The sequence below is a fragment of the Petaurus breviceps genome, unplaced genomic scaffold, assembly GCF_028583685.1.
Source record: "Petaurus breviceps papuanus isolate PSGF00001 unplaced genomic scaffold, PetGlider_PUasm1.0 76, whole genome shotgun sequence".
NCBI lineage: Eukaryota > Metazoa > Chordata > Mammalia > Diprotodontia > Petauridae > Petaurus > Petaurus breviceps.
This window is the reverse complement of record NW_027186473.1, coordinates 45,538,495-45,563,781: the sequence shown is the minus strand read 5'-3', so window position 1 is coordinate 45,563,781 and position 25,287 is coordinate 45,538,495. Positions and strand designations below refer to the sequence as shown.

General features: G+C 39.8%; 1 protein-coding gene and 1 non-coding gene across 5 annotated transcripts in view; one reads left to right on the top strand and one right to left on the bottom strand.

Annotated features, from left to right (window-relative positions):
• INPP4B (inositol polyphosphate-4-phosphatase type II B) overlaps window positions 1–25,287 on the top strand; it is a 1,018,353-nt gene that overhangs the window by 640,173 nt on the left and 352,893 nt on the right. For 3 of the 4 annotated variants that reach the window (XM_069105434.1, XM_069105431.1, XM_069105430.1), the window contains exons 8-9: window positions 15,863–15,913; window positions 24,347–24,426. In XM_069105434.1, the coding sequence (XP_068961535.1) occupies window positions 15,863–15,913; window positions 24,347–24,426 (131 nt within the window). Of the gene's footprint in view, window positions 1–15,862; window positions 15,914–23,855; window positions 24,078–24,346; window positions 24,427–25,287 lie in introns of those variants that run through there. The other variant, XM_069105433.1, reaches the window with a different exon arrangement.
• Window positions 14,408–14,514, bottom strand: LOC138175211 (U6 spliceosomal RNA). The gene has a single exon (XR_011171930.1). It is a non-coding gene; the product is annotated as a U6 spliceosomal RNA (small nuclear RNA).

Genomic DNA, 25,287 nt, shown 5'->3' with positions numbered 1-25,287 from the left:
TCCCCTCCATTGTAACCATTTTCCCTTGCCTCTTCTATATGAGATAGTTTATCAGATTCTGTCTCTCCCCATCTCCTCTCATTATATTCCTCTCTCACCTCTTAATTTCACCTTTTAAGTATCATCCCTTCCTATTAAATTGGTCCTATGCCCTCTATCTATGTATACCTGTAAAAATATATACACACATTCACATATGTATTCATATGCCCATATACCTTCATATATAGACATAGACATACACACACACACACACATATATAAAATTCTATTCCCTTCAACTGTTTTCATACTGAGAAAAATTTCATCTGTTACAATTATTGTTTTTCCATGTAGGAATGTTAATAGTTGAACTTTGATAAATTCCTTATGATTTCTTTTCACTGTTTACCTTCTCATTCTTCTCTTGCTTCTTCTGAATGTCAAATTTTCTATTCAACTCTCTTTTTTTCAGCAAGAATGTTTGAAAGTCCTCTATTCCACTGAATGACCATATTTTCCCCTGAAACATGATACTCAGTTTTGCTGTGTAGGTGATTCTTGGTTTTAATCCCAGCTCCTTTGCCCTCCGGAATATCATATTCCAAGCCCTTCCATCTCTCAGTGTAGAAGCTGCCAGATCCTGGGTTATCCTGATTGTGTTTTCACAATATTCAAATAGTTTCTTCCTGGATGCTTGTAATATTCTCTCCTTAATATGGGAATTCCGGAACCTGGCTATACTATTCCTAGGAGTTGTCTTTTTGGGATCTTTTCTAGGAGGTGATTGGTGGATTCTTTCAACCTTTATTTTGCCCTCTCGTTCTAAAACATCAGGGCAGTTTTCTTTGAGAACTTCCTGGAGGATGATTTCTGGGCTCTTACTTTGCTCATGGCTTTCAGGTAGTCCAATAATTTTTAAATTATCTCTCCTGAATCTATTTTCCAGGTCAGTGTTTTTTTTTCCCATGAGATATTTGACATTACCTTCTATTCTTTCATTTGTTTGGATCTGTTTAATAGCATCTTGATTTCTCATAAAGTCATTAGCTTCCATTTGCTCCAATCTAATTCTGAAGCAATGATTCTCCTTATTGAGCTTTGAGATTCGTTTTTCCATTTGGCAAATTTGGCTTTTTAAGGCATTCTTCTCCTCATTGGCTTTTTAAGCCTCTTTTTCCATTTGAGTTAGTCTATTTTTTAAGGTGTTATTTTCCTCAGTCAGGCTGTTGACTCTCATTTCATAATTTTCTTGCCTCGTTCTCATTTCTCTTCCCAATTTTTCTTCCACTTCTCTTATCTGCTTCTTAAGGTGCTCTATGGACTGTAACCAGCTCATATTTTCCTTTTAAGCTTTTGGTGCAGGAGTTCTGACTTCACTGTCTTCCTCCTGTTCCATGCTTTGCTTTTTGCCCCCAAAATAGGAGTCTAATGTTGGAATCTTCTGCCTGCTTTGTTTCCTTTGCCTGGTCATGTCGCCCCTCATTCACTTGACCCCTGGGCTTTTTGCCACAGTAGGACTCTGCCACCAGACAGGGGAGCTTTTGTCCCAAACTCTGGGGTTTTCTCAGCTTCTGGAGGTATTAGATGGGTGCCCCTCTCTGAGGCCTCCACACGCTCTGGCAAGCTGGACATACACCCCAGGACCCCCACCCTAGACTGCAATCCAGGTCCAAGCAGGTTAAAGCAAGAGCGATTACCCCTCAGATTGGTTGCTTGGTCCCCCTACAGTCTGTAGGCCAGGAGCTAAAGCTGCCACAGGGCGCTGGCTGGCTGTGATGGGCATCTCAGCAGTTTCTTTCCCTAGGGGCAAAAGTTGACACACTCCTACTTACTGTGTCCCAAAGTTCAGACTGCATTGACCTCTTACTTTTTCCTTTCCATCTATGTGATGATAAATCTGGAAATGGCCACAGCTGCTGCTGATCTGCAGTCCCTCCAGGTGCTGGTCAGACCCTCCCTGGGGCTAAAACCTCTGGCTCACGCTGGCCTGGCTTGTCTCCTAGAGCACTGCCCTGGCCGATTCCTGCTGGCCTGCCGGGCTGTCCTCAGTGGGAGGTTAGCTTCTCTGTTTCATTTTGTGGGTTCTGCAGCTCCAAAGTTTTTCAGAGTCCCCTTTTTACATTGATTGGGCAAGGTGGAAGCCCACCGTTTGGACGTCCTGCTTCTACTCTGCCATCTTGACTCTGCCCTAGCACTCCTGTTCTTGAGAATTTCATTTATACTACTTGGCACATGCAAGTTACCTGTGCTAACATGCCACAATCTAAGTATATCCATCATGTGTCTTTTCCTTACTCCTTGGCAATGTTGGTTCGTTTTAAGATAATGGCATTTTATTTACTTCTCATTATTTTGAGAAATACTATTATTTAAAATGGTTATTGAAAATAATTTTGTTTATCTATTTGTTTATTGACCAGCAACAGTCAGGTACTTAATATCATCAAAAGTGCCATGTAGATGACCAAATCTGATCCTGTCTGCTCTCCTACTTGTGATTTCTGGTTCTAGTTCCCTCTGTGATGCCCAGTTGGAGTCCTTCACTGGGCTACTAAGAGGCAGCCTTTGGACAAGTGACTTCTGTACCCAAACTCCAGCAGGCCTGTGTAAAGATAAAATTGGGAGTCCCCAAAAGGCTCAATGAATCTCTTTCTCATTCGAGTTTATTTTAAAATAATCAAAATTTAAAAATAAAAAAAAAACACCTAAGATGGGCCTAAGCTGGACAATATGATGAAAATGCTATTGCCATTTAAAATGTTAGAAGCATACATGTATAAGAAGTATCTCAGGGAAGGGGGAGAAAGAAATAGAATATAAAACTCAAAGCTTTTAATAATTGCTTTAATGGGGCGGTTAGGTGGTACAGTGAATAGAGCACCAGCCCTGGAGTCAGGAGCACCTGAGTTCATATCCGTACTTAGAAACTTAATACTTACTAGTTGTGTGACCTTGGACAAGTCACTTAACCCCAAATGCCCTGCCTTCCCCCCCCGCAAAAAAAATAAATTAAAATTGTTTTAACATGTAATTGGGGAAAAATAAAATATTATATATTTTTTAAAATGTTAGCATAGGATAAACTGTCTTCTCTTTTTAAAGGTTCCTATGTACGCTAATAAGAATAGAGACCTTTATCTACATATTAAGAAATTTGCATGCTCACTTTTTTACATAGTGTACTTGGATAACCTGAGGCACTATCTAAAATCAATAATGCTTTAAATGAGATATTATTGTCCTTGCAATATTTTTCAACAGCTGGACTAAAATAACTTAAAAACCTGTCTTTGAAAACCACCTTAGATGCTTTCTTATTTGACAGCTAAAAGGACTGGAAAGGATCGATGGTTATAGCCTTTCAGAATGTGAGGATTTCAAGACTGATAAATAAACAGTAGTTTTAATTTAAGATCTCCTTCTGTATTCCCTCCCAATAAACATGTTAAACAGTCCATTGACCCTTAAAAACAAGTTTAAAAAAAAACAACAGGGTTTTGGGGCGGCCAGGTAGCACAGCAAGTTAGAGCACCGGCTCCAGTGTTGAGAAGACCTGGAGATCGAATCCCGGGCTCAGACACTTAGCACCCACCCAGAAACACCTGGCTGTGTAACCTTGAGCAAGTTACTTAACCCCAATTGCTTAGGGGTGGCCAGGTGGCTCAGCGTGTAAGAGCACCAGCTCGTGTTGGGATGACCTGGATCAAATCTGGGCTCAGATACTCAGCACCACACCCAGAAATAATAACTGGCCGTGTAACCTTGAGCAAGTTACTTAACCCCGATTGCTTTAAAAAAAAAAAAAACCAGGGTTTTTTTTCTTAGAAATATGTTCTGAAAAGCATCCTTTTCTAAAATAAATATGTTTTACCCACATTTAAAAAAAATGTGGTCAGTGTATTCCTTTGAGATTTTTTTTAGTTATTTTATTCATTTTTAGTTTTCACCATTCACTTCCATAAATTTTAAATTTTCTCCCCTTCCCTACCCTCCTTCTTCTCCAATCTGATATAGGCTCTGCATATATATTCCTATTAAGCATATTTTCACATTAGTCATGTCATATAGAATAATTATAACAAATGGGAGGAACCATGAAAAAGAAAACAAAACAAAATAAAAGAAGAAAACAGTCTGTTTCATTCTATGTTCGGACTCCATATTTCCTTCTCTGGATATGGATGGCATTTAACATCACAAGTCCTTTGGAATTGTTTTAGGTCCTTGCATTGCTGAGAATCAGTCCTCTCACGCTGTGGCAGTTACTGTGTACAATGTTCTCCTAGTTCTGCTCACTTCACTCAGTGTTAGTTTATATGTGTCTTTCCAGGCTTTTCCGAAGTCTGCCTGCTCATCATTTCTTATAGCACAATAGTATTCGGTTACATTCATATACCACAACTTATTTATTCATTCTTCAATTGATGGATATCCCCTCAATTTCCAATCCTTGCACACTACAAAAAGAGTTTCTGTAAATATTTTTGTACATGTAGATCTTTTCCCACTTTTATGAAATCTTCGTGATACAGACTGAGAAGTGGTACTGTTGGGCCAAGGGATATGCACATGTTTATAGCCCTTTGGGCATAGTTGAGATTATTTTCTTCAAAACATCATTGTATTTAGCTGTCAGGTCCTAGTCTACACTGTTCGCCTCTCTGGGAATTTTAACTCTGTGCATCTGAACTTGATTTTTTTTTAAACACCTGAACCAATCAACACGTGCAGTAAAAATTTCTTCACTATCCATTTCATTTCCATTTTCTTTCTATTGCCTTAATTAAACTTGACACTTTTGTCTGAATGACTGCTCTGTGTTTTTTTTTTTATTGCAAATCTTACAAGTAAAAGATGCTCCATGTCTTTCATTGTAACACATCCATTCCTTGTCATTTGGAAACCACAAAAAGAGCTGGTGCACTTTTGTATTTCTTTCTTTTATTTCATCAGTGCATTTTCTAATATTCTATATCATAGATTCAGGTAATCCAATGTCTCATCTTATTTTATTATGACTGACCAGTTTCCTAGCAGTCAGTTACATGCATCACATTTTTGTTTAAGGTAATAACAAGCCTCTCCTTCATTGCATTGGCAGTATTTCCATCTGAAGTCTTCTTCCTTTTGATTTTAAAAAAGCATTATACAACTATTGGTAATATGGTATATAGCAGCAGCACTTTACAAACATGGGATGAAAAACAAGTGGAGACTTACTAAGGATTGAATGTATTAAAACTTTCAACTAGCTCCCACTTGTTACATCTATTAAACTGGGACTCATTAAATGCCACTTGATATTTTATAATTCATGCTGAATTTTCATTCTTCAAGCTCACATTGTGACCCAGCTGTAGTAGGTAACTGAGGTCCACCTGACCACAGGTCTGGCACTTTATGCGCTAATCTGGATATGAACTGGCTAGGTCACGGAGATGCGTGCGGCTAAAGGCTAAGAAGGACGTTTAATTCAGCACTGCTTAGAGGAGTAAATATTATTTTATATTCCCCTAAGGATAGCAAATAAGTCAGCCAGGTGGCATGCATTATGATGCTTTTTGTTCTATTGAAAGTCCTTATTTTTTAAAAGGTGGAAAATGAATTTTGAGCATTCCCCATCTATCTCTGACTTCAAGGTTAAAAGAATATACAATAATGATTTTAATTTCCGAATAATGATGCAATTAGGAGAAAAGGCAAACTGTTCATGTAATGTACATGAAATTTGAATGGAATTATATGAGCAGAAAATGATTTTCAATTGCTATAATAATCTTATGCAGGGAATTGAGGATGAGAATAATAATAAAAGCATGCATGGCCAAGGGGACAGAGCACTCACTGGACTAGGAGTTGGGAAGACTTGTGTTCTAATCCTGTTTTTCACAATGGCTAGCTGTGTGACTGTGGACAAGTCATATTACTTTTGAGCCTTGGTTTCCTCAAATCAGAAAATTAGCACCTGTAATACTTTGTGCATCAGGCTGTTGGGAGGCTGAAATAAAATAAAAGATGTCAAAATATATTGTAAACTTGAAAGTGATCCTTAAAAGTCAGTTTTCTTGTCTTCTTTTTCCATCTACCTTTTTCTCTTTTTCTACTTATCTCCTCTTCCTCCTCCTCTTACTTCTCCTACTCCTGATTGTGAGTGTGTGTGTACATGTGTATGTACGTGTGTATGTGCGTGCACACATGCATGTGTGTTTATGTTCTCAAAGAACTCCCAGCATAGGAAATCCCTACCTGAAGCAGACCTTCTATTCAGCACTAATTTCTTGATTTCCAGGGTCTCCCTAAGCACTGAGAGGTGGAGTAACCCGCTTCTGTATATCTAACTAGTATGTGTGTTAGAGGCAGGGTGTGAAGCTGGGTCATCCTATTTCCAAGGCTGGCTCTCATCTAGGCCCCCCAACTGCCTCTCATTCCCCTTCCTCCTCCTCCTCCTCCTCCCCCTCCCTCCTCTTTCCTCATAATGATCCTGTGAGGTAGGTAGGACAAGTATTATTGGCCTCATTTTGACAGATGAGCTTGCCAGAACCAGGAACCAGGTCCCCTGATTCAGGTCAGTGCTCTTACCCCTTCATTGGGTTGTAAAGGTGTCAGCTCCTGCATGTAAGGTGTACCTTTGGGGGTTTGCCTGTTTGCTTTGAGGGAGGGAACAACTATTTCCAGGTTCCTACTGTGTTCCAGGCATTGTACTAAGCATTTTTTAAAAATTTATCTCATTTGATCCCCACAAGAGCCTTGAGATAGGGGCTATTAGTTCTTTCATTTTACTGAGGGCAGACATAGGTTAAATGACTTGCTCAGGGTCACACAGCTAGCAAACATCTAAAGTAGGGTTCAACCTCCATTCCTTTTGAGCCTAGGCCCAGATGCTTTTTGAAATTCCTTGTTTTGTTTTTTCAATTTTGCCTTAAAACATGATGAGAATTGTTTCCTGGAAATCCCGCAGTGATGAATTATTTCCTTTTGCTTTAATTCACTGAATCTGGAAAATGGTGACAAGCATCCTTACTATGTGAATGTGAGTGTGCTAAGACCATTGCTAATGAATGAAGAAGCTTTTCATAGTCTGTGGGACAACCCTGCTGATCTCTCAACTTAACTCAGCAACCATGTATTAGGCACCTACTGTGTCCAAGGAACTGTGCTATTTGAAAGCACTTTACAAATAAGGGAACTGAGATACAGGGATGGGAAATGACTAAGAGGATTACATGGCTGTGAATTGACCTGTGATTTTGTTAGTGGAAGATCTGCTTGATCTTGAGGGTGTCTGGGAATGTGCATCTCCTAGAGGGTGTGAGTTTCTCCTTTTCCTCTTCAGAATTTCTATAATCATCTTCATCTCATAATCATCATCATCATTATTTGATGGAGAGGATTTCCAATGTAGAAAATCCCTAACTGAAGCAAATCAGAAATTCACCTGTAAATTATAGCCTTAGAGGACTGCCTGGTGCCCTCCTGCTGTTCTCCTTTCTCCCTTCCCCCTCCCCCCTTGTAGTCTGTATTATGAAGTCCTGCTGTGGCTACAAGGCAGGGTGATCACTTGGGATTTTATCTCTTATGTAAATTGGACCTTTTTACATGTCAAAAAAACAAACAAACAAAAAAAAAACCCCAAAGAGCAAAAAACAAAATAAAAAAAAAAAAGGGAGGGAGGGGTAAGTGGGAGAAAAGACAAAACCAAAGATCTGGAGGGTTGGAAAGGTAAAGAAGCTGATGTGCTTTTTAGTGGGAAAAGTTCTTAAGTTCTTAACTGTGGGTAATTTTCCAGTGTGTGGTTTTCCTGGGGGAGGATAGGATATAGTTTACTTGGGTGTGTGTGGGGACGGGGGTAGTGTGCTGATATTGCCCTAATGAGGATCTTCTAGTAATCTTTTTTTCCCCTTTAATATCTTTTATTTATTCCTTTTTAACATTAGAATCATTTTCTAATAAACTCCATACCACTGTTTTCCTCTGTTGTAAAAAGGGGTAATTTGAATTAAATGCAGCTGACTGTATTTACTATTTTTTCAACTATTTTCACGTCTAGTCATTCAGTTATTTACCAAGAGGATGGAGGTCTGTTTCTTCTCCCCTTTTTTTCTGGGACCAAGATTTATTTATAAAATTTGACAGCATTTTGGTGTTGTTTTCATTTACATTATTAGTCATATATTCTTTTTCTTGATTCTGTGTTCTTTCCTCTGTATTGATTCACATAAATTTTTTTCATAGTTCTCTGAATTCCTGTCAGATTCCTTTATATTCATGTATCATGACTCATTCAACTATTCTCCAACTGATTAGCACCTACTTTCTTTCTAATTCTTTTTATTTATTTAAATAAATATTTAAAATATTTGGCATTTTGTAGCTATGGAATGCTTTATTATATTCATTATATCACATTCCTCCAGCCTACTGCCAGGAACCCCTTCTCTTGGGTATAATAAATTCTTCACCTGTCACCTTCCAGTTAGACAGATCTGGATATATCTGAAACATAAGTCTCATATCACTCAGCATCATTTATTAAGCTCTTATAGTATGCCAAGGAATTGTGCTAAGTATTAAGGATCCCAAGAAAGGCAAAAATAATCTCTTCCTTCAAGGTGCTCATACTATAATGGGAAAACAACATGAAAATAATTTGGTGCTTGCAAGATATGTGCACATATATGGAAAGCGATCTAAAAGGGGAAGCATTACTAACCTAGGGGATTTGGAAATTTCTGTTGTAGCAGGTTGACTTTGAACTGAGTCTTAAAGGAAGCAGGGAGGTGGAGATGAAAGAACAGAATATCTTTAGGCATGTGTACAAAGGCACATAGGCAGAAGATAGAGCTCCATATTTGAAGAAATGGAAGCCAGCTAGCATTGCTGGATTGTAGAGTGCATTTAGTGGTGTAAAGTGACAAAGATTGGTTAAAGGTAGAAAGGGACCAGATTATGAAGAGATTTAAATGCCAGACAGAGGAGTTTATATCTGATTGTGGAAGTAATAGGATGCTACTGAAATTTGCTGAGTGAGTGTAAGGGGTGAGGGGGATCTGACATGGTCAAAATGTTGTTCTTGGTTATTATTCAGTCATGTCCAACTCTTCAAGACCCCGTGGTCTGTAACACACCAGACCTTTCTATCCTCCACTATCTCTCAAGGTCTGTCCAAGCTCATCTTTGCTGTTTCCATGACATTATCCATCTCATCTTCTGACTTTTCTTTTACCTTCAATTTTTTCCAATATCATGGTGTTTTCCAGTGAGCCTCCCCTTCTCGCTATGTGGCCAAAGTGTTTAAGCTTCAGCTTCAGTATTTGACTTTCCAGTGAATAGCCTGAATTAATTTTTTTAGTCATTGACTGATTTGACCTCCTTGCTGCCCAAAGGACTCACAAAAGTCATCTCCTGCACCACAAACTCTCATAGCTATACATTGCTACTAAAAAACCAAAGCTTTGACTTTGTGGGCCTTTGTTGGCAAGGCTATGTCTATATGATCAGATATAGTCTTTAGATAAATCACAATGGTAGCTGAAAGGGGGATGGATTGAAAGGTTATGGTAGTAGTTCAGGTGAGAAGCAATGAGATAATCAGTTTCAACTAGGCTGGTGGCTTCATAAGGGAAGAGAAGGATCCCTTATTTTTGGTGAATATATGTGAACTCTGGAACACTGATCTTCAACCCACTTGGCATGGCATCACTGCCACTTCCCACTTTTTATTTGCCACCACCCCCCAAATATTCTAGCATAGATGTTACAACATTCAACCTTCACTGTGTTCGACAACTCCTCCTGCCTTGGTGCAATGGGAGAGTCTGGGGGAGATGTGTAAAGTGCCAGTAGTTTCTTTTGTCTCTGGCCTCAATTCTTACTGGTATGCTGACAGATCTTCCTTCTCTCTTTTTATTTTCCTTGAGGAAAGGAGGCATTTCTACCTGTCATCATGCCCCAAGGAAACCAACTTAAACTTGTAAAACTTTCTTGTCATGGAAAAGTTCCTTGGTATGGCTTGTCACACAATTATTTTATGCTGTATATGAAGAAAAAAAAAAGATTAGCCTTAGTGAGACCCTATCCTGTATCATATACATTTTCTTTCATTTGTTCTTTTTTCTTTCCCATCCTTTAGAGGGCTTAGGTATGCTGAATGCCTCTCTAGTTAGCTGACTTTCTCACCTTCTCTCAAGGCTTCTCCACCCAACATCTGAATGTAAAGACTTTATCTCTTGGGAGGCTCTTTGTTAAAGCCCTAGGCAAAACCTACTATATACTGTCAGGAACCCCTCTGGTCAAGTATATCCTGGCCTCCGAACTTCTCTTGGCCCTCTGTAACATTTCCTCACATTTGACTGAGGAACTGAGCTCTCTCAGCTGTAGCAGAATCATTAGCTGCTTTTCCCACTTTCAAGGACCATCCAGAAGAGATGCTTTGCTCTGATCTTTTATCAAAAGAAAGAAAACTCTTGAGAATCAGTTTCCTCAGACATAAAGTGAACCTGAGCTACCTGCCTTACAGGGTTATTATGAGTAAAGTGCTTCATACAACTTAAAGCTTTTTATGTTGTGAGGGATTTTTAGCAATGGCCAATTGAGAATAAGTACAAGGTTATGATCATGGCTCATGTGTTAAAATGGTGGTTGGGCTCCAGGATCTGATGCTTTTAATTTGCATAAGTTATGAATCCCCTCAGTCAGTAGCTCAAGTCAGTCACTTCATGCTTCATACACACAGACCACCTCTTTGTAAAGCAATGTAGACATATGACCAAGGACAACAACATCCCTGGACATTCAAAGCCAAGTCTATATTTCTTATCAATCCTCCAATGTCTTTATTAATTTTCTTATATTCTGCCTCTGTCTAGGGCCTGCTCCAATTGGCTGCTAAGGGCTCAGCATAAGTTAAGATCAAGTTCATTCAAAAATCACTTATTTGGTGCCACTTTGTACAAGGCACTATGCTGGGTGCATGTGATAAAATAATTTCTTCCTTAAGGGAGATTATATTATATTGGGGGGGGGGGGAGAATCCAGCATGTATAGATAATAAAGTAGAATGAAATTTAGGGTGGGAGAAAGCTCTATAAACTAGAGTAGAGAATGAGTTTTCATTTGAAGCTGAGCCTTGAAGGCAGTGCTAAACTCTAAGAAGTGGGGGTAACAAGGTTTGGATGTTAGCCAATTCCAAGGCATGTAGAGAGTAGATGGAATGTCAGGTTCAGGATAGAATTCCTTCCCCTCCTGTTATCCCTATTCTTCTTCTCTCTCTTCCCTTCCCCCCTGCCCCTTACTCTTCCTTTTCATTCTCTTTTTCCATGGGTGCAATGGCCCAACAGGAAAAACTCTGGTTCTAAAGTCAGAGGACCTGAATTCAAATCCTGCCTATGATTCCTATCTGTTTGACCTTAGGGAGAAAAGTAATCTCCCAGGACCTTATTATTCTCATGTAAAATGGGAAGAGAGGGGGTGGTATTCTACACTGAATGACCTCTAAGGGCACTTTTAGTTCTAGATTTACAATCTTATGATGACTTTCTGGTTTCCCCCTTGTCCCCCTTTCTTGTCCTTTCCCCTTCTTACCACCTCTCCTCTTTTCCTCTTCTTCTTTTCCTCCTCTATTTTCATGATTTTAGGTCTGGAACATTCAACTTAAGTGCTTCTATCTAGGATTCTTCTTTCAGCTTCTGCAGTTACAAGACATAGAAATGACCTGGATAAGATGCACTTTGGAAGATGGAGGACTTAGGAATGGAGTACTTTTGAGGCTCCAGAAGATAATGCCAGGACTAGATGGGAATTTTTGGTGATGTAACACTCTCCAATGCACTCTCTATAGGCTTAGTAGGAGATTGCATTGGTTTATAATCTTCCAGGAGGACATAGTTCTGTGATGAATGTCCACGAAGTAGGTAGGAGAAGGCACATCCCTCCCCTCAGTCCTAGAATTAAAAAAAAAAAAAGCAACGTTGGAAAGGACCTCAAAAGCCATCTCATCAAGAAGGATCCCTCCCTCAGTTCTATCCTTGACTTGGCCAGAAGACCTGTACTAAGGGGGTATTGGGACAGGTTCTCCTTCCTGAGGCAAATTTTAGATTCTTTTCAATTTTAGATTGTGCTGATGGTTATGTTGTATTTTTTCCTTATATTAAATATAAATCAGTCTCAGCCAATGGCTCTCTGTTGATCTAGATTGGCATCATGGGGCAAGGCAGAATAAGAACAATCCATGTTCCATATGATAACCTTTCAAATACTTGAAAGCTGTTATTAGAGGCTCTTCAAGTGTCTTCTTCTCCACTGGAATAATCTGCAGTCCCTTAAGCAAACTTCATGTAGAATGATATGAAGTTGCTGAAATATCTCTCGGCCAATTTCTTATCTGGGTGACCTTGGCCAATTCACATGTCATTTTAGGCTTCTGTTTGCTTATGGTAAAAGAGATGGACTGGGTCCAAGTCTAAGATGCCTTTTAGTTCAAGGTCCTAAGACCTGGATGAGAATAGATCTGAGCAAATAGTTTCACTAGATTTCGTTCATCGTCTCCCACTCAGTGATTAAGAATGTTTTTCCTAATATGCCCTCTAAATATGAACAGGGCAGCGGAGTGACTCAGTGGATAAAGTACTGGACTTGGAATCAGGGAAACACCTTCCTAAGTTCAAATCCAGCCTCAGACAATTACTAGCTGGATGACCCTGGGCAAGTCACTTAACCCTATTTTCCTCAGTTTCCTCATCTGTAGAATGATCTGAAGTAGGAAGTGGTAAACCATTCCGCATCTTTGCCAAGAAAACCCCAAAATGACATCATGAAGAGTCAGAACTGATTGAAATAACTGAATAACAACAAAAATATGGATAAGATTCTATGTGAATCATATGAAGACAATCACATATGGATAGAGGATTGGATTTGGAGTGAAGAAGGCCTGGCTTTAAATCCTTTCTCTAATACTTATTATCTGTATGGCCAAAGGGAAATAGTTTAACCTTTCTTAGCTTCAGTTTCCATTTAGAGAGTGAAGATAATACATTTACTAAATAAGGATAGTATGGTATAGTTGAAAGAAATTTCAATCTGGACTTAAAGGGACCTAGGTTCAAATCATTCCTCTGACCTTGTGTGTCTTTGGGCAAATTACTTAACCTCCCCAGGTCCTTCATTTTTTCATCAATAAAGCAAAAGGTTTGGATTAGATTTCATTGAGATTCCTTCTATTTCTGTCTCTTTGATTCTATCCTTTTACTTCAGGGTGTCATGAGGTTCTAATAAGATTATATGTGCAAAACATCCTTTAAACTTTAAAATGTTATGTAAATGTCAATTATTATTTCAGTGCCTTGCACATAGTAAGAAGCTAATCAGCATTGCTGTATTATTGAAATGTGTTGCTAGACTTGACCATATTTTGTTGAATGTGAGAAAGACAGGTCCTTCTGTCCATCAAAGATCCGGGTCTCCAGATGCTACAAGAGGGCTTGCATTCATTCACATACAGGCATGTCTAGATTTTCTTTCTGTTATTCCTCTACATAGTATCCTTTGTTCTAGACATTTTGTTTTTATTTGGTTCCTATTCTTTTACCATCTCAGGGTAGACTAACATTAGCATCTGAATTGTTCCTTCTTCAAAGATCTTTACTGTATTAAGGAGGGTCATCATTTCTTCCTACTTGGAACTTTAGTTTTTGGGGTTCTCCCCCCTAAATGGTTAGAATGATATCAGGAGATGGAGTGTGTATCTAGGAAAGTACATATCAATCAAGCTATTCTGCCCATTTCAAACATACAGTACTTATTTCCACGTGGGTTGGACGATAGGTTATCCCCTTAATGCTATAATTGTTAGATTATTTTCCTTTAATCCTAACTTAATTCCTTTATCTCTGTTCACATAGCCACTACCAGGATCCTCAATGATCTCCCTCCAATCTTTTACCCTCTCCACTTTATCATATTTTTCTCCTCTGATCCTGCTGCTACTCTCCTGCTTGGACTCTTGCAAGAGCCTTCTGACGGATCCACCTGCCATAAGTCTCTCCCCACTCCTATCTATCCTCTATTCACTCACCAAAGTGATGGCCAGATCATGTTACTCCCTAGTCAGTAAGCTACAGTGGCTCCCTATCAACTTCAAGATCAAATGCAAAAATCTTCTGTTTGGTGTTCAAAGTCTTTCATAACCTAAACCCATTTCTCCCAGTTCCCTCCCCACCTCAACCTTTACAGTCTTCTTACATCTTACTCCCTGCCACTAGTGATCTTTTTTTTTTTCTTTTTGGAGGGGGGAAGGCAGAGCACTTGGGGTTAAGTGACTTGCCTAAGGTTACACAGTAAGTATTAAGTGTCTGAGGCTGGATTTGAACTCAGGTCCTCCTGACTCCAGGGCTGGTGCTCTATTCACTTAGCCATCTAGCCACCCCTCAAAAATATGGAACGCTTCACGAATTTGCGTGTCATCCTTGCGCAGGGGCCATGCTAATCTTCTCTCTATCGTTCCAATTTTAGTATATGTGCTGCTGCAGGGAGCACGCCACAAGTGATCTTGCTGTTCCACAAATAAACACTCCATCTCTCGACTTCAGGCATTTTCTCTGTTTGTTCCCCTTAGCTAGAATGTTTTCTCTCCTCTTCCCTGCCTCCTGGCTCCCTTTATGTTCCAGGTAAATTCAAGCCCTCTGCAGGGAGCAATTCCTGTTCTTCCTGTATGTGTCTCCTTTGCACACTTTTGTTTGCAAGTCATTTCCCCCATTAGACTGTGAGATCTTTGAAGAGCAGGCACTGTCTTCTGCCTCTTTTTGTCACCCCAGCAGTTAGTACAGTGCCTAGCACATGTTAGGTGCTTATTAACTCCCTAATCACTCTACACTGCCAAATTGTTTTCAAAAGAAAAGGTTTGATTATGTTTCTCCTTTACCCTAGAAGCTTCAATGACAATCCATTGCTTCTGGGATTAAAATAAACTTCTCTGCCCAGCCTGTAAAGCCATTTGCACTTTGGCTCCAAGCTATTTTCCGGGTTGATTTACACATTATTTCCTCTAATATACTCTAAGGTCAGACCAAATTGGCCTCCCACCTCCTTGCCTTTTCATAGGCTGTCCCCAAGTCCAGGAATGCTCTCCCTTCTCAGCTCTGTCTCTTGGAATCCTTCACCTCCCTTCAAGGCCCAGTGAAAGTGCTATCTCTTACAAGAGGCCTTCCCTCATTTTCCCAGTCATTACTGCTATACCTCCCATTGCATATAAGCCCTCTACTCCCTACCAGAAGGATATAAGTAGACATTATTTTCACTTTTTCCTTTATATATCCATCATTGGCATATAGGTGCTTAATAAATAAATACGTGTTGAATCATAATTGCATTGAATTTCTTTTTATCCAGGCTTGAAATGAAATGATTGAGATTATAGTTTATAATGTTCATGGAAGAAAGGTGTGTAGGAAGCTGTGTGGGTCTTTGTATTTTTCTGGAAGACAGTACACATATATATTTTCTACTCTTTCCGTGTGGACCGCCCCCCCCCCCAATCTCTTTCCTTTAGTACTCATGATTTTTTTCCCCTATCAATCTGAATGATCCTTGCTCTTTAAGAAAGCTGGGAGGTGAGTCCCTGTACAGATGTCACTTTCCCAGGTACCTCAAGTGAGGGAGGCGAACCTGATTATAAGGGATCTGTTAACAGAAGAGATGAGCAGGAGCTGTGAGGAGGGAGCTTTATAGGTCTGGAGAGTGAGTAGCACCCAAAGGTGGACTCATTAATGATTAAACAGAGAGGTTGAACTGACACCAGATGAAGACAGTTGGGAAACAGCACCTGTTTTCTCCTTTTCAAAGCCACCTAGAAAATAAAGGTGTGTTTGTTCTTGCCCCCCACCAGGTCCGCACCAGTGTCCTGCCTGAGAACAAGGAGCCATGGTCAGATGTTGGTGTAAGTATTTTTTAGCCCTCCCAGGATACACAGACATTCCCAACCTAATTGTTCCCATCTTTCCTGGCTCTATGCCTAGGAGCTGACAAATGTGATAGAGTTCAATTAACAGGGTGGGAGCTGGCACAGTGATTCCTGAATTATGCTGAATTCATGTCTTGTCTCTTGGAAATCCATCTCCAAGTGAGTGCTCACAGAAGCTGGTCCAGCTGGCCAGAAATAGTCCCATAAATTACCCTGCAGGCAACCCACACTTGCTTCCTAGGCCAGATTCCTGCAACAGTCAGGGTCTGGTGAGATTGCAGATGTGGGCTGGGGTGACTGATCATTTCCTCTGCCTGCTGCTTAATCACTGGTATGGAGAGTGAGGAGATGGACAGTTCTGGCCTCACCCTCTGGCATGCTTCTACTGTACCAGAATATACTGCCAAGGAAAAGGAGCCTTCTGGTCTGGGGAGAGAAAATCACAGCCCCATAAACATGGGTGAATGAGAGGCTTCCCCAGAGATCAGATTTCATCCCTGCCTCGGTTTACTACACAGACTCCTCCTTTCCCCTTTCTGCCTAGCTTTAGTCCAGTCAAATCGATGTACTGTTCCCCCTATACATCTGTCCCCTGCCCTTTCTTTGCTTATCCAGTGGTTGAAATGCCCTCCTACCTCCCTCAAAACTTATCATGAACTGGCTCCAACCTGTCTGAGGCTGGCTGTTTTACTACTGCTTATACACTCCGCCTTCTACCTCAGTTCTTATGTTTGCTATTGACATCTGTTACCTCTTTGCTTTACATAGCCTGTGCTCCTGTCCTTGAAAAATGGAAATATCTCCCACCTACTTCCACCTCCTAGAAACCCCAGCTCCCTTCCAGGCTCAGCTTAGGAGATGCCTCTTCCATAACATCTTTCTGGATTTTCCTCTGCCTGAATTCTTAGTACTCCCTTCTCCATCCCAAATTTTTCTCTATGTTTTTATATACATATCCATTTGTTATGCATATCTTTTATATAAACTTATCCTCCAGGACCATTAAAACTCTTTGAGGGCATCCCTAACCCCCATATTCCTAATATCTCTTAATGCTACTTTGTATTACAAGTGCAATATGAATAACAAGTATGTCTTGGCAATCAGAGACAGACAGATTGACTTACTGGCCGGCTGACTTTTGTAGTAGAGATCCAGAATGAGGAAAGTGATAGTCCCATTATACTCTCCTCTAGTCAGACTAGGTCTGGGTGTTTTGGATGCCACATTCTAGAAGGGACATTGCCAAATTGGAAGCTGTCCAGAGTGACCTCTGTGACAGTGACAAGTGAGGGATCTGAAGACAATGCTGTATGAGGAATGGTTGAAGGAGGTAGGAAAGTGTAAGCTAGAGAAGAGAAGATTTTTAAGGATTGAGTCATGATACTTGTCTTCAAATGTTTGAAGAAGGATTGTCATGTGAAAGAACGATTAGATTTTTTTATATGACCAAAAGAAGAAGAACTAGGCACAATAATATCAATGCAAATTTCCAAATGATTAGACTTGTTCTAAAATGTCCTAAAAAAAAAAGATTGTCTTGGGGAGTACTGGGTTGCCTATCATTGGCGGTTCTACCATACTTGTTCACAATGTTGTGGAAGAGATTTCTATTAGAATATGGGTAGCATGAGATGTCCTCTGTTGTCCTTTAAAAGAAAATAATAATTCTAATTCTGTGCTGTAATGCCTTGTTTCCCACAAGGTCTATCCAGATATGTAGGGATATTTATTCCATTATGGCACCAGAGGGTTGCTTATTTTAGGTTGTACGATTCTTCCTTACCGTCATCTGTTGTCAGAGTGCCTCTTTTAACACTCCCTTGTTACACTTTTAGACTTCTGGGAAACCAGATCACCCTGCTTCCTAGCATTGTGGCTACACCAACAGTAAATGGGGCTCTCTCTGTTGACTAAAGCATTTAAGCTTTTACACATGGCCTTTGTGACATCTCTTGGGTTGCTCAGCTTGACTTTGCCAACCCATTCCCTGATTTTCTTTTTTTTTCCTTTTTTTGGGGGAGGACAATTGGGGTTAAGTGACTTGCCCAAGGTCACACGGCTAGTTTTTGTGATAAGTGTGTGAGGCCGGATTTGAACTCAGGTCCTCATGACTCCAGGGCCAGTGCTCTATTCACTGTGCATTTCCTGCTTTTCACTAGTTTCCTGGTTATCATCTGAGCTGGATAACTGAGGTGATGGGTAAAGGATTTCCAGGTAGTTGAGCTATCAGTCTGTTTAGTTTACAAGGAGTCTCTTTGTTGATTGACTGATACAGAGTTTATGTTTCAGTATATTCTGATATTCTGCATCTTGCCTCTTATACTTGCTTCTTATACTCTTATACTTATATAGAATATAGAGTTTATAAATTTCAGTGAAGGTTACAGGATGCATTGGTAAAGAGAGTTTCCTCATCTGGGAATTCCCTACACTCCCATCCTTAAATTCTGTGGATGATAGCAGAAAGTAAAGTTAGCTTGGAGAGAGGGTGGGGAAATGATGAATTTAGGTAAGATCAATGCAAACATTAGGGAATAGAGAACATATTTATGTAGTGCTTTGCCAGAAAAAAAATTGTAAGGCTAGAGGTCACCAAACAGTAAATGAAATACTAGGTTGTGTAATATAAAATACTATATGACATGGTGGGAAAAGCATGTAATTCTTAAAAGTATCAGGTTGGAATACCTGCTTGACTCTACCTGAGAGGCCTAGAGCAATGCAGTTCAGCTTAACAAATGTTTGTTTCTACTTTGTGCAGTGAAGAAGATTCTTTTAAATGGGGGAAAAATGCCCTCAAGGAGCTTACATTCTGCTGAAGGGAATAGCAGTCAAGTAGCTGAATTAATACCAAGTGAAAGAACCTAATTTCAGGAACAGTGAAAACATAGACAATGGAGTCAATCACAAAAGGCCTCCTCTACCAAGCTTCAGGAGTCACTTCAATTCTTGGGCCTCCTTTTCTTCCCCTATGAAACGAAGGAGGCTGGACTCCCCAAGGAGCCTTCTCTAATTCTATGACTCTTGTGGCTGGATTCTAAGACTTCTAATTTGGGTGCTGGGCTCAGCCAGGGAATCATCACAGCCCTGACTGACTGGGCTTGAAGCCTGGGTGGTAGTTGCATTTCAGTCTTAGTGAGCAACCTGAGTATTTCTGACTTCACTTCTTGGGGCCAGTAGGATAAATTGTTTATCTGCACACCCCTGGCAGAGAGAGGTCATGGAATGAGACAGCTGTCCCCCTCTTCCTCCCCCAGACTTGATATTACTCTCCAGGCAGGTGAGTGATAGAAATTGTGCATCAGGCAATTTAATGTTCATCTGCTACAAAGTCCTTAAAGGCAGAGGATAATTGTGAGAGCCCTGTGTAGCAGCAAGCACCCCAAGCGCGTCCTCAGGGTTTGCAGCTACCATAGGTTCTTGGATCTGCTTTGTTAAAGGAAAGCAACTCAAAATGGGTTAACAAGCTTACTTTAATCAGTCAGACATATATCGTTTACCTTGTTCAGGAGAAAAGGTCAGCACCCTGAACCTCAAAGTATACAGGCATAATTATCAAGACAGAAACATCAAGTAGACAGATTTCCAAACTGTCCAACCATTACATCCATACCCAGTCAACATCTGGGTTTCCACATTCTGGGTTTTTCAAAGCCGGGGGACTCTCAACAACGGCTTCCCAGAATTCAGATCAAATCACAGAACACTTCTCAAGGTGAGTCCCTAAACAAAGCTACACATCAGGGCTTATATAGCCTTCTCCTGGCTCAGAAAATGTAACAACCTCATGGACTCACTGGCCAATCAAGGAGTATCTACTGAAAGACAAGCCTCCCCCACCCCAGGCTTCAGGTGCACATTAGCCTAGGGGCAGGGAAGATCTTTAAAATTTACATTCTTATTACACCCTGGAAAGGCAAGGACAGAGTATGTAGCATACGTAGACAATCTGAAGGAAAAGAGTTTGCCATCTGCCACTGAAAATATATTTTCACTTGGTTTTCAGTTAGATTTTTCACACAAACTATGTTGAGTTTGAGCTGAGATGGAGTTTCATAGAATCAGAGAATTTCCATAGGTTCATAGAATCACAGGATTCAGAAAGGAAGATCCCTTGAAGATCAGCAACTGTCATCACCTCCCTCCCCATTCATTATATAGATGAAGAAACCAAGGTCCAGGAAAAGTCCTTCAAGTCCAGTCCCCTGATTTTAGAGATAAGGACTCTGAAGCCTCTCAGAAGGTGAGGTGGCTTGCCTATGGACATACAAATAGTTAAGGGCAGAGTTGGTCTTGGATCTCAGGTCTTTGCAAGAGTTTTCTCCCTGACTCTCTGAATTTCTGTGTCTCTGTATTCCCCCTCCCCCCATCACTCTCAACCCCTTTCTTTCCTACCTTTTTCTCTTTCTCACCTCCTTCTCTATGTATCTCTGTGCTCCATGTCTCTTGCCATCTCCTCCTCAGATAAGGAAACTGAGTCTTGAGTAGGTTGTTATTTTTCCATGATCACCCAGCTAGGATTCAATTTCAGGCTGGTGGACTCCATGTGCTGCTACCAGCAAAATTGTAGAGAAAAGATTAAGCCTGAGAAAAGCATGTTTTAATCCAAGCTGCTTTCCCTTGATATAATCAATCCAGGCATTACTGACAAGGTTTGTTCTAATCCTAATCACTTTTTACTCTTCTAAATAAAATTAAAAGCTTTTCCTTTTAGAATAATACTTATATTTTTGAAATACTATTCAGGAGAATAATTTCAGTGATTTACAGTTTTTGTCATATCCCTTATCTTGTATGTCTCATAGAAATCCAGCTCTCCAACACAGAGGAAGACGTTTTTGCTTGCTTTTTGTGTTTTTTATAATGAACCCTTAGCACATTGGAATGGATGCCTAACTTTGTCTCCCCCTGTTTTGCAGGGTTTTCTGCTTTCATTTTTATTTTTTTCTTTTCCAAAAATCACAGGAGTGCTTGCTTCAAAGTGAAATCATATATATACAGAGCCAGTAGAATCACTTAAGAAGGGAAACTAATTATTTGATGTCATACAATAGCACATACATAGACCCCTAAGTTGTTTGCCTGAATGTGGTTTGTTAAAAACAGAAAAGAAACCAGAGCTGGATTTGCTCAGTCTGGTATGATGAAAAGAGCACTGGACTTAGGATTCAGAATAGGAGGGGACTTTAGGGATCACTGGCCACCAGCCCACCCTTGTTTTTGGGATAAAGGAATTAAGGCATAGTGGTACCTTCACAGAAGTGAAGTCACTTACCTGAGGTTACACATGAAATAAGTTATTGAATCTGTGATTTGAACCCACATTCTGTCTTTAAATTCCAGCCATTTTTGTCACATTAGTCAAAGGACCTGGATTCAAGACTCAGGTTAATCCCTCTGTGCCAGTTCTCTCACCTTGGGAAAGTCACTTAGCACTTCTAAGCTTTGGTTTCCCCACCATGAAATGATAACAGTAATAGGTGACCTACCTGCATCATGAATGCTATGAGAATTCAATGATGTAAGACAGGAAAACTGCATTATATACTTTGAAGAATTAAACAAAAGTTTATGACCATCATTTTTATTTACAGAATAAGCAACACTTTAGAGATGGCATTAGTACAGTAGAAAGACGGGTTCAAATTCTGGTACTGCCACATACTACTTTGTAATGTAGTCATTATATATTTAATTAAGGTCCTCAGTTTCTTCATCTGGAAAATGACATGGTTAGACCAGATCACAGGCTCTTAACTTTGTGTGTGTGTGTGTGTGTGACAACCCCTTTGATAATCTCGTAAAGTATATAATTCCTTAGAATAATGTTTTAAAATACATGAAATTTTTAAAAAGGGATTACAAAGGAAGCTAATTATATTGAAATACAGCTATCAAATTAAAAAAAAATTCATGGATCTGTTAAAAATCTATCCACAGATCTAGACCCTGGATTCTTATCCTGAACTAGATGGACTCCAGTTCCTTATCTGTGATCCTAATAATGTCCAAAAAGTGCCTTCTCTGGTTTGAAGGAGATCTACGACATGGCACTGTAGCACCATTTACAATTTTAGGTAGTGATGTTATGTGTGTGTGTCAAGTTCTCTGTTCTTCTTCATGATCTACCATCCCCCTACCAATAACTATGGTGGAAAGAAAACCATGTAGGGTCAGTCTCCCACACAGCGTTGATTTTTCAGCCTGTGTTCTATCACCTGGCCACAGCCTTCCCTGCTGTCAATGCCTGTTGCTGTTTGCAAAGCTGCCTTAGAACACATTGGCATGCTGTTGCTGTTTGGAAGCACCCACACTGGGAGTCTCTCATTACTGCATTCCAGATTGGCTTGTCTATTGCAAGCCAGTGGCTTGCATTCCTGTGACAACATTTATAGATGCCTACCAGCTGCTCCTCAACCATCTATACCTTCAAGAGGCAGTGTGAATGTTTTCCCATTTTGTAATAAAGTACATACAGTGTCTAGTTCTCTAATGCTTTTCTTTGGAGTTCAAGTCAACCTATTGCTTTTCTTTTGAGACCCAAAACAAGGGTCTCAAATGCTAAGGCAGGCTGCCAAGGTCTCCATGGAAGCATTGCGTCAATCAGCTCTGAGCATATTGGAATTCTCACCTTGCAGTGAGATACAGTGATATCTGTGGTGGAAAGGCTATATAGCAAGGTCAACAGGTGAAGTTATTCAGAATCCAGTAGGCTATACTATGAGAAAAACCAACTTGTGCAAGCTTCTTTTCTGCATCTATAATATTTTCCAAGGTCAACAGGTGAAGTTATTCAGAATCCAGTAGGCTATACTATGAGAAAAACCAACTTGTGCAAGCTTCTTTTCTGCATCTATAATATTTTCCACTTCTTTACTATGCAGCTTACAATCTAATGGGGAAATAAGTGAACACATAATTATGATACAAGGAAATGTGAGACATCCAGGCCAAGTTCTCTGAAACATCTGAAGAGGGAAAGCTTAATTTCTCCTGGAGCAAGTGACATTTGAGGAGTCCGTTCCAGCCATAGAGGAAAGCATGAGTAAATGTAGACCCAGGAGAAGGCAAATTGAAAATAGAGAATGGAACTCTAGAGGTTGGAACATCAGATCAGTAAAAGGTAGTCGTGAGATAACTTTGGAGGTCACCCTTAAAAATATTTCTCCCTTAGGTCAATTTTTAATAGCTAATAGACTTCATTTTTCCTTCAGTTACAAGTGCCTTATTTTCTTCCATTCTCTCTTCTGACTTCCCAACACTTTCTGCTCTTGGTCTGTGAGAATGTCTCACCAATTGGGTCTTCTATGTTATTTTATTCCTTTCCATCCTGTTCATCAGATTCCCTGAATGATGGAGAACTTTTCTGTTGATATTGCCTTCTGTTCTCTAAAAGAATCAAATATGTTTCCTGAAATCCATTCCCCTACTCAAGACCATCCATGGAGGAAGCAGGGCTGAGAAAGAATTGTGTCAAGAAGGCAGAATTGACCTCTTCTAATGTTTTGGAAGATGGAGGATATTAATAGAAAAAGTAATACAGTAGATTGGAATGAGAAACTCTTGTATGCCCTAATAACATGATTTGGGGATCCAAGGTAAGCAGGCTATTAAAGGAAGATTAAAGGTTTTCTTCTTCTGAAGAAAAAACAATTTAGAGATTTATTCTTTGCATTATGAGGTGAGCACTGTGGAAGCTAATAGCAGTAGATGGTTGGTGTGTATTATGACAGGTCAAAACAGCAATCGTACAAAATGCAGTTGGATGAGCAGAATTCTTTTTATTTGTGTTGGAATGAAATTGTTCCATGCTAGTATAGAAATAACAAAGGAAATGAATACTTAACAACATTACTATAAATGGGGGATGGGGGAGAGGATAGAACATTTCTATTTATAACTTGCAGAGTCCCACATAAAAATAACTCCAACTCACCAATTGGTTCCTAACTGGAGTGCAAGACCATCACTGCTGCTGTTGTTGGTGCTGCTGCGGCTGGAAGAATTTTGAGGAATCCTCATAGCAAGAAGAAACAGTGGATTGGTAAAAACTCAAAGTTCCCTAGTTCTCAAAGAGAAGGAAGAAGAAATTAAAAGTTCCTGGATGCTGGGCATTTCCTAGATCTCCATTCCACAGGTTGTTCATCTATTTGTTTCTGATGAAAAAGATGCATTTCTACCACCCCAAATTGAGCTTAATAGTGTAGTCAATAAGCGTGTCTGTGATCTATGGATCTTTTTGGCAGGATAATAGATCAAGTCAGTCAGGTTCCAAAGTGCTGTTTGTTACATGCTCCCCAAAATGAGTTTTATATGATTATGGCTCAAAAAAGAAAGTCTGAAAATTAATAATGTTTCTCTCTCTCTCTCTCTCTCTCTCTCTCTCTCTCTGTCTCTCTCTTCTAGAGGAGCTTCTTGGGCTGTGCTAATTTTAAAGTAGGGGACCTGCTGAAATCGAAGGAGCAACTGCTAACCCTTAGCCTAAGGTAGGTTTCTTTGTCTTTAATAAACCCTTTAAAACAATTCACCCACCATGATATTCTTTGACTACTGTTCCACTGTGTGTGGAGCTCATAAGATTCATGCCAGTGGATTAAATGCTACTTTTAGGTGGCTGTTTTCTTCCCTTAAAACTGAGTTAAATTGAGACGGCAGTTATTTAAGTCCATGGGTCAAATTAGGGAAAGTTGCCAGCTCTTCTATATAAGTACCTAAGCTGTTAGAAGGGTTGGAGTCCTTTTAAGCTATTTTCAGATGAATGGAAATGTTTCTCTTTTTTTTTGGCCTAGCTTTTTTTCCTTTTTTATTGACAGGATGATAAATTGTAAAATAAGAAAGTTTCTAGGTTTTTGGATGTTTAACACATTTGAATATGCCTATTTGAAGGCAGCATATGAATATGTTAGCTATATATCTTTAGCTATATTGTTTCTGATGTAATTCAACAAAGCTTTATTCTTCATTTCTGAGTTTATCATCATGAAACCACTCAGTGCTTCAGCTGAGGCACGTTGGAACCCATTATGGGTTTGGTGATCAATGGCAGCTCACTTTGAATACCAGGGCTAGGACTTTGTATCTACAGGATTATTCCCAAGTTGCTGTTCATGTGGGTAGCTTTATTAATATGAAGCATAGTGAAGCAAGCCGTGGAATACAATAACCACTTCTTTTGACCCCAGGCACAAACCAAGTACAATGTCAAATTATTCTTCACCTGCAGAATAACTTTGTCCTCAAGCTTTATGTGTAGGTAAGGGAACTGTCGTGTATATATGTATTTATGGAACATGGAAATTAATGTATCAAGTGGGAAGAGGGTAAAAAGTCTCTTATTTGAAGCCTCT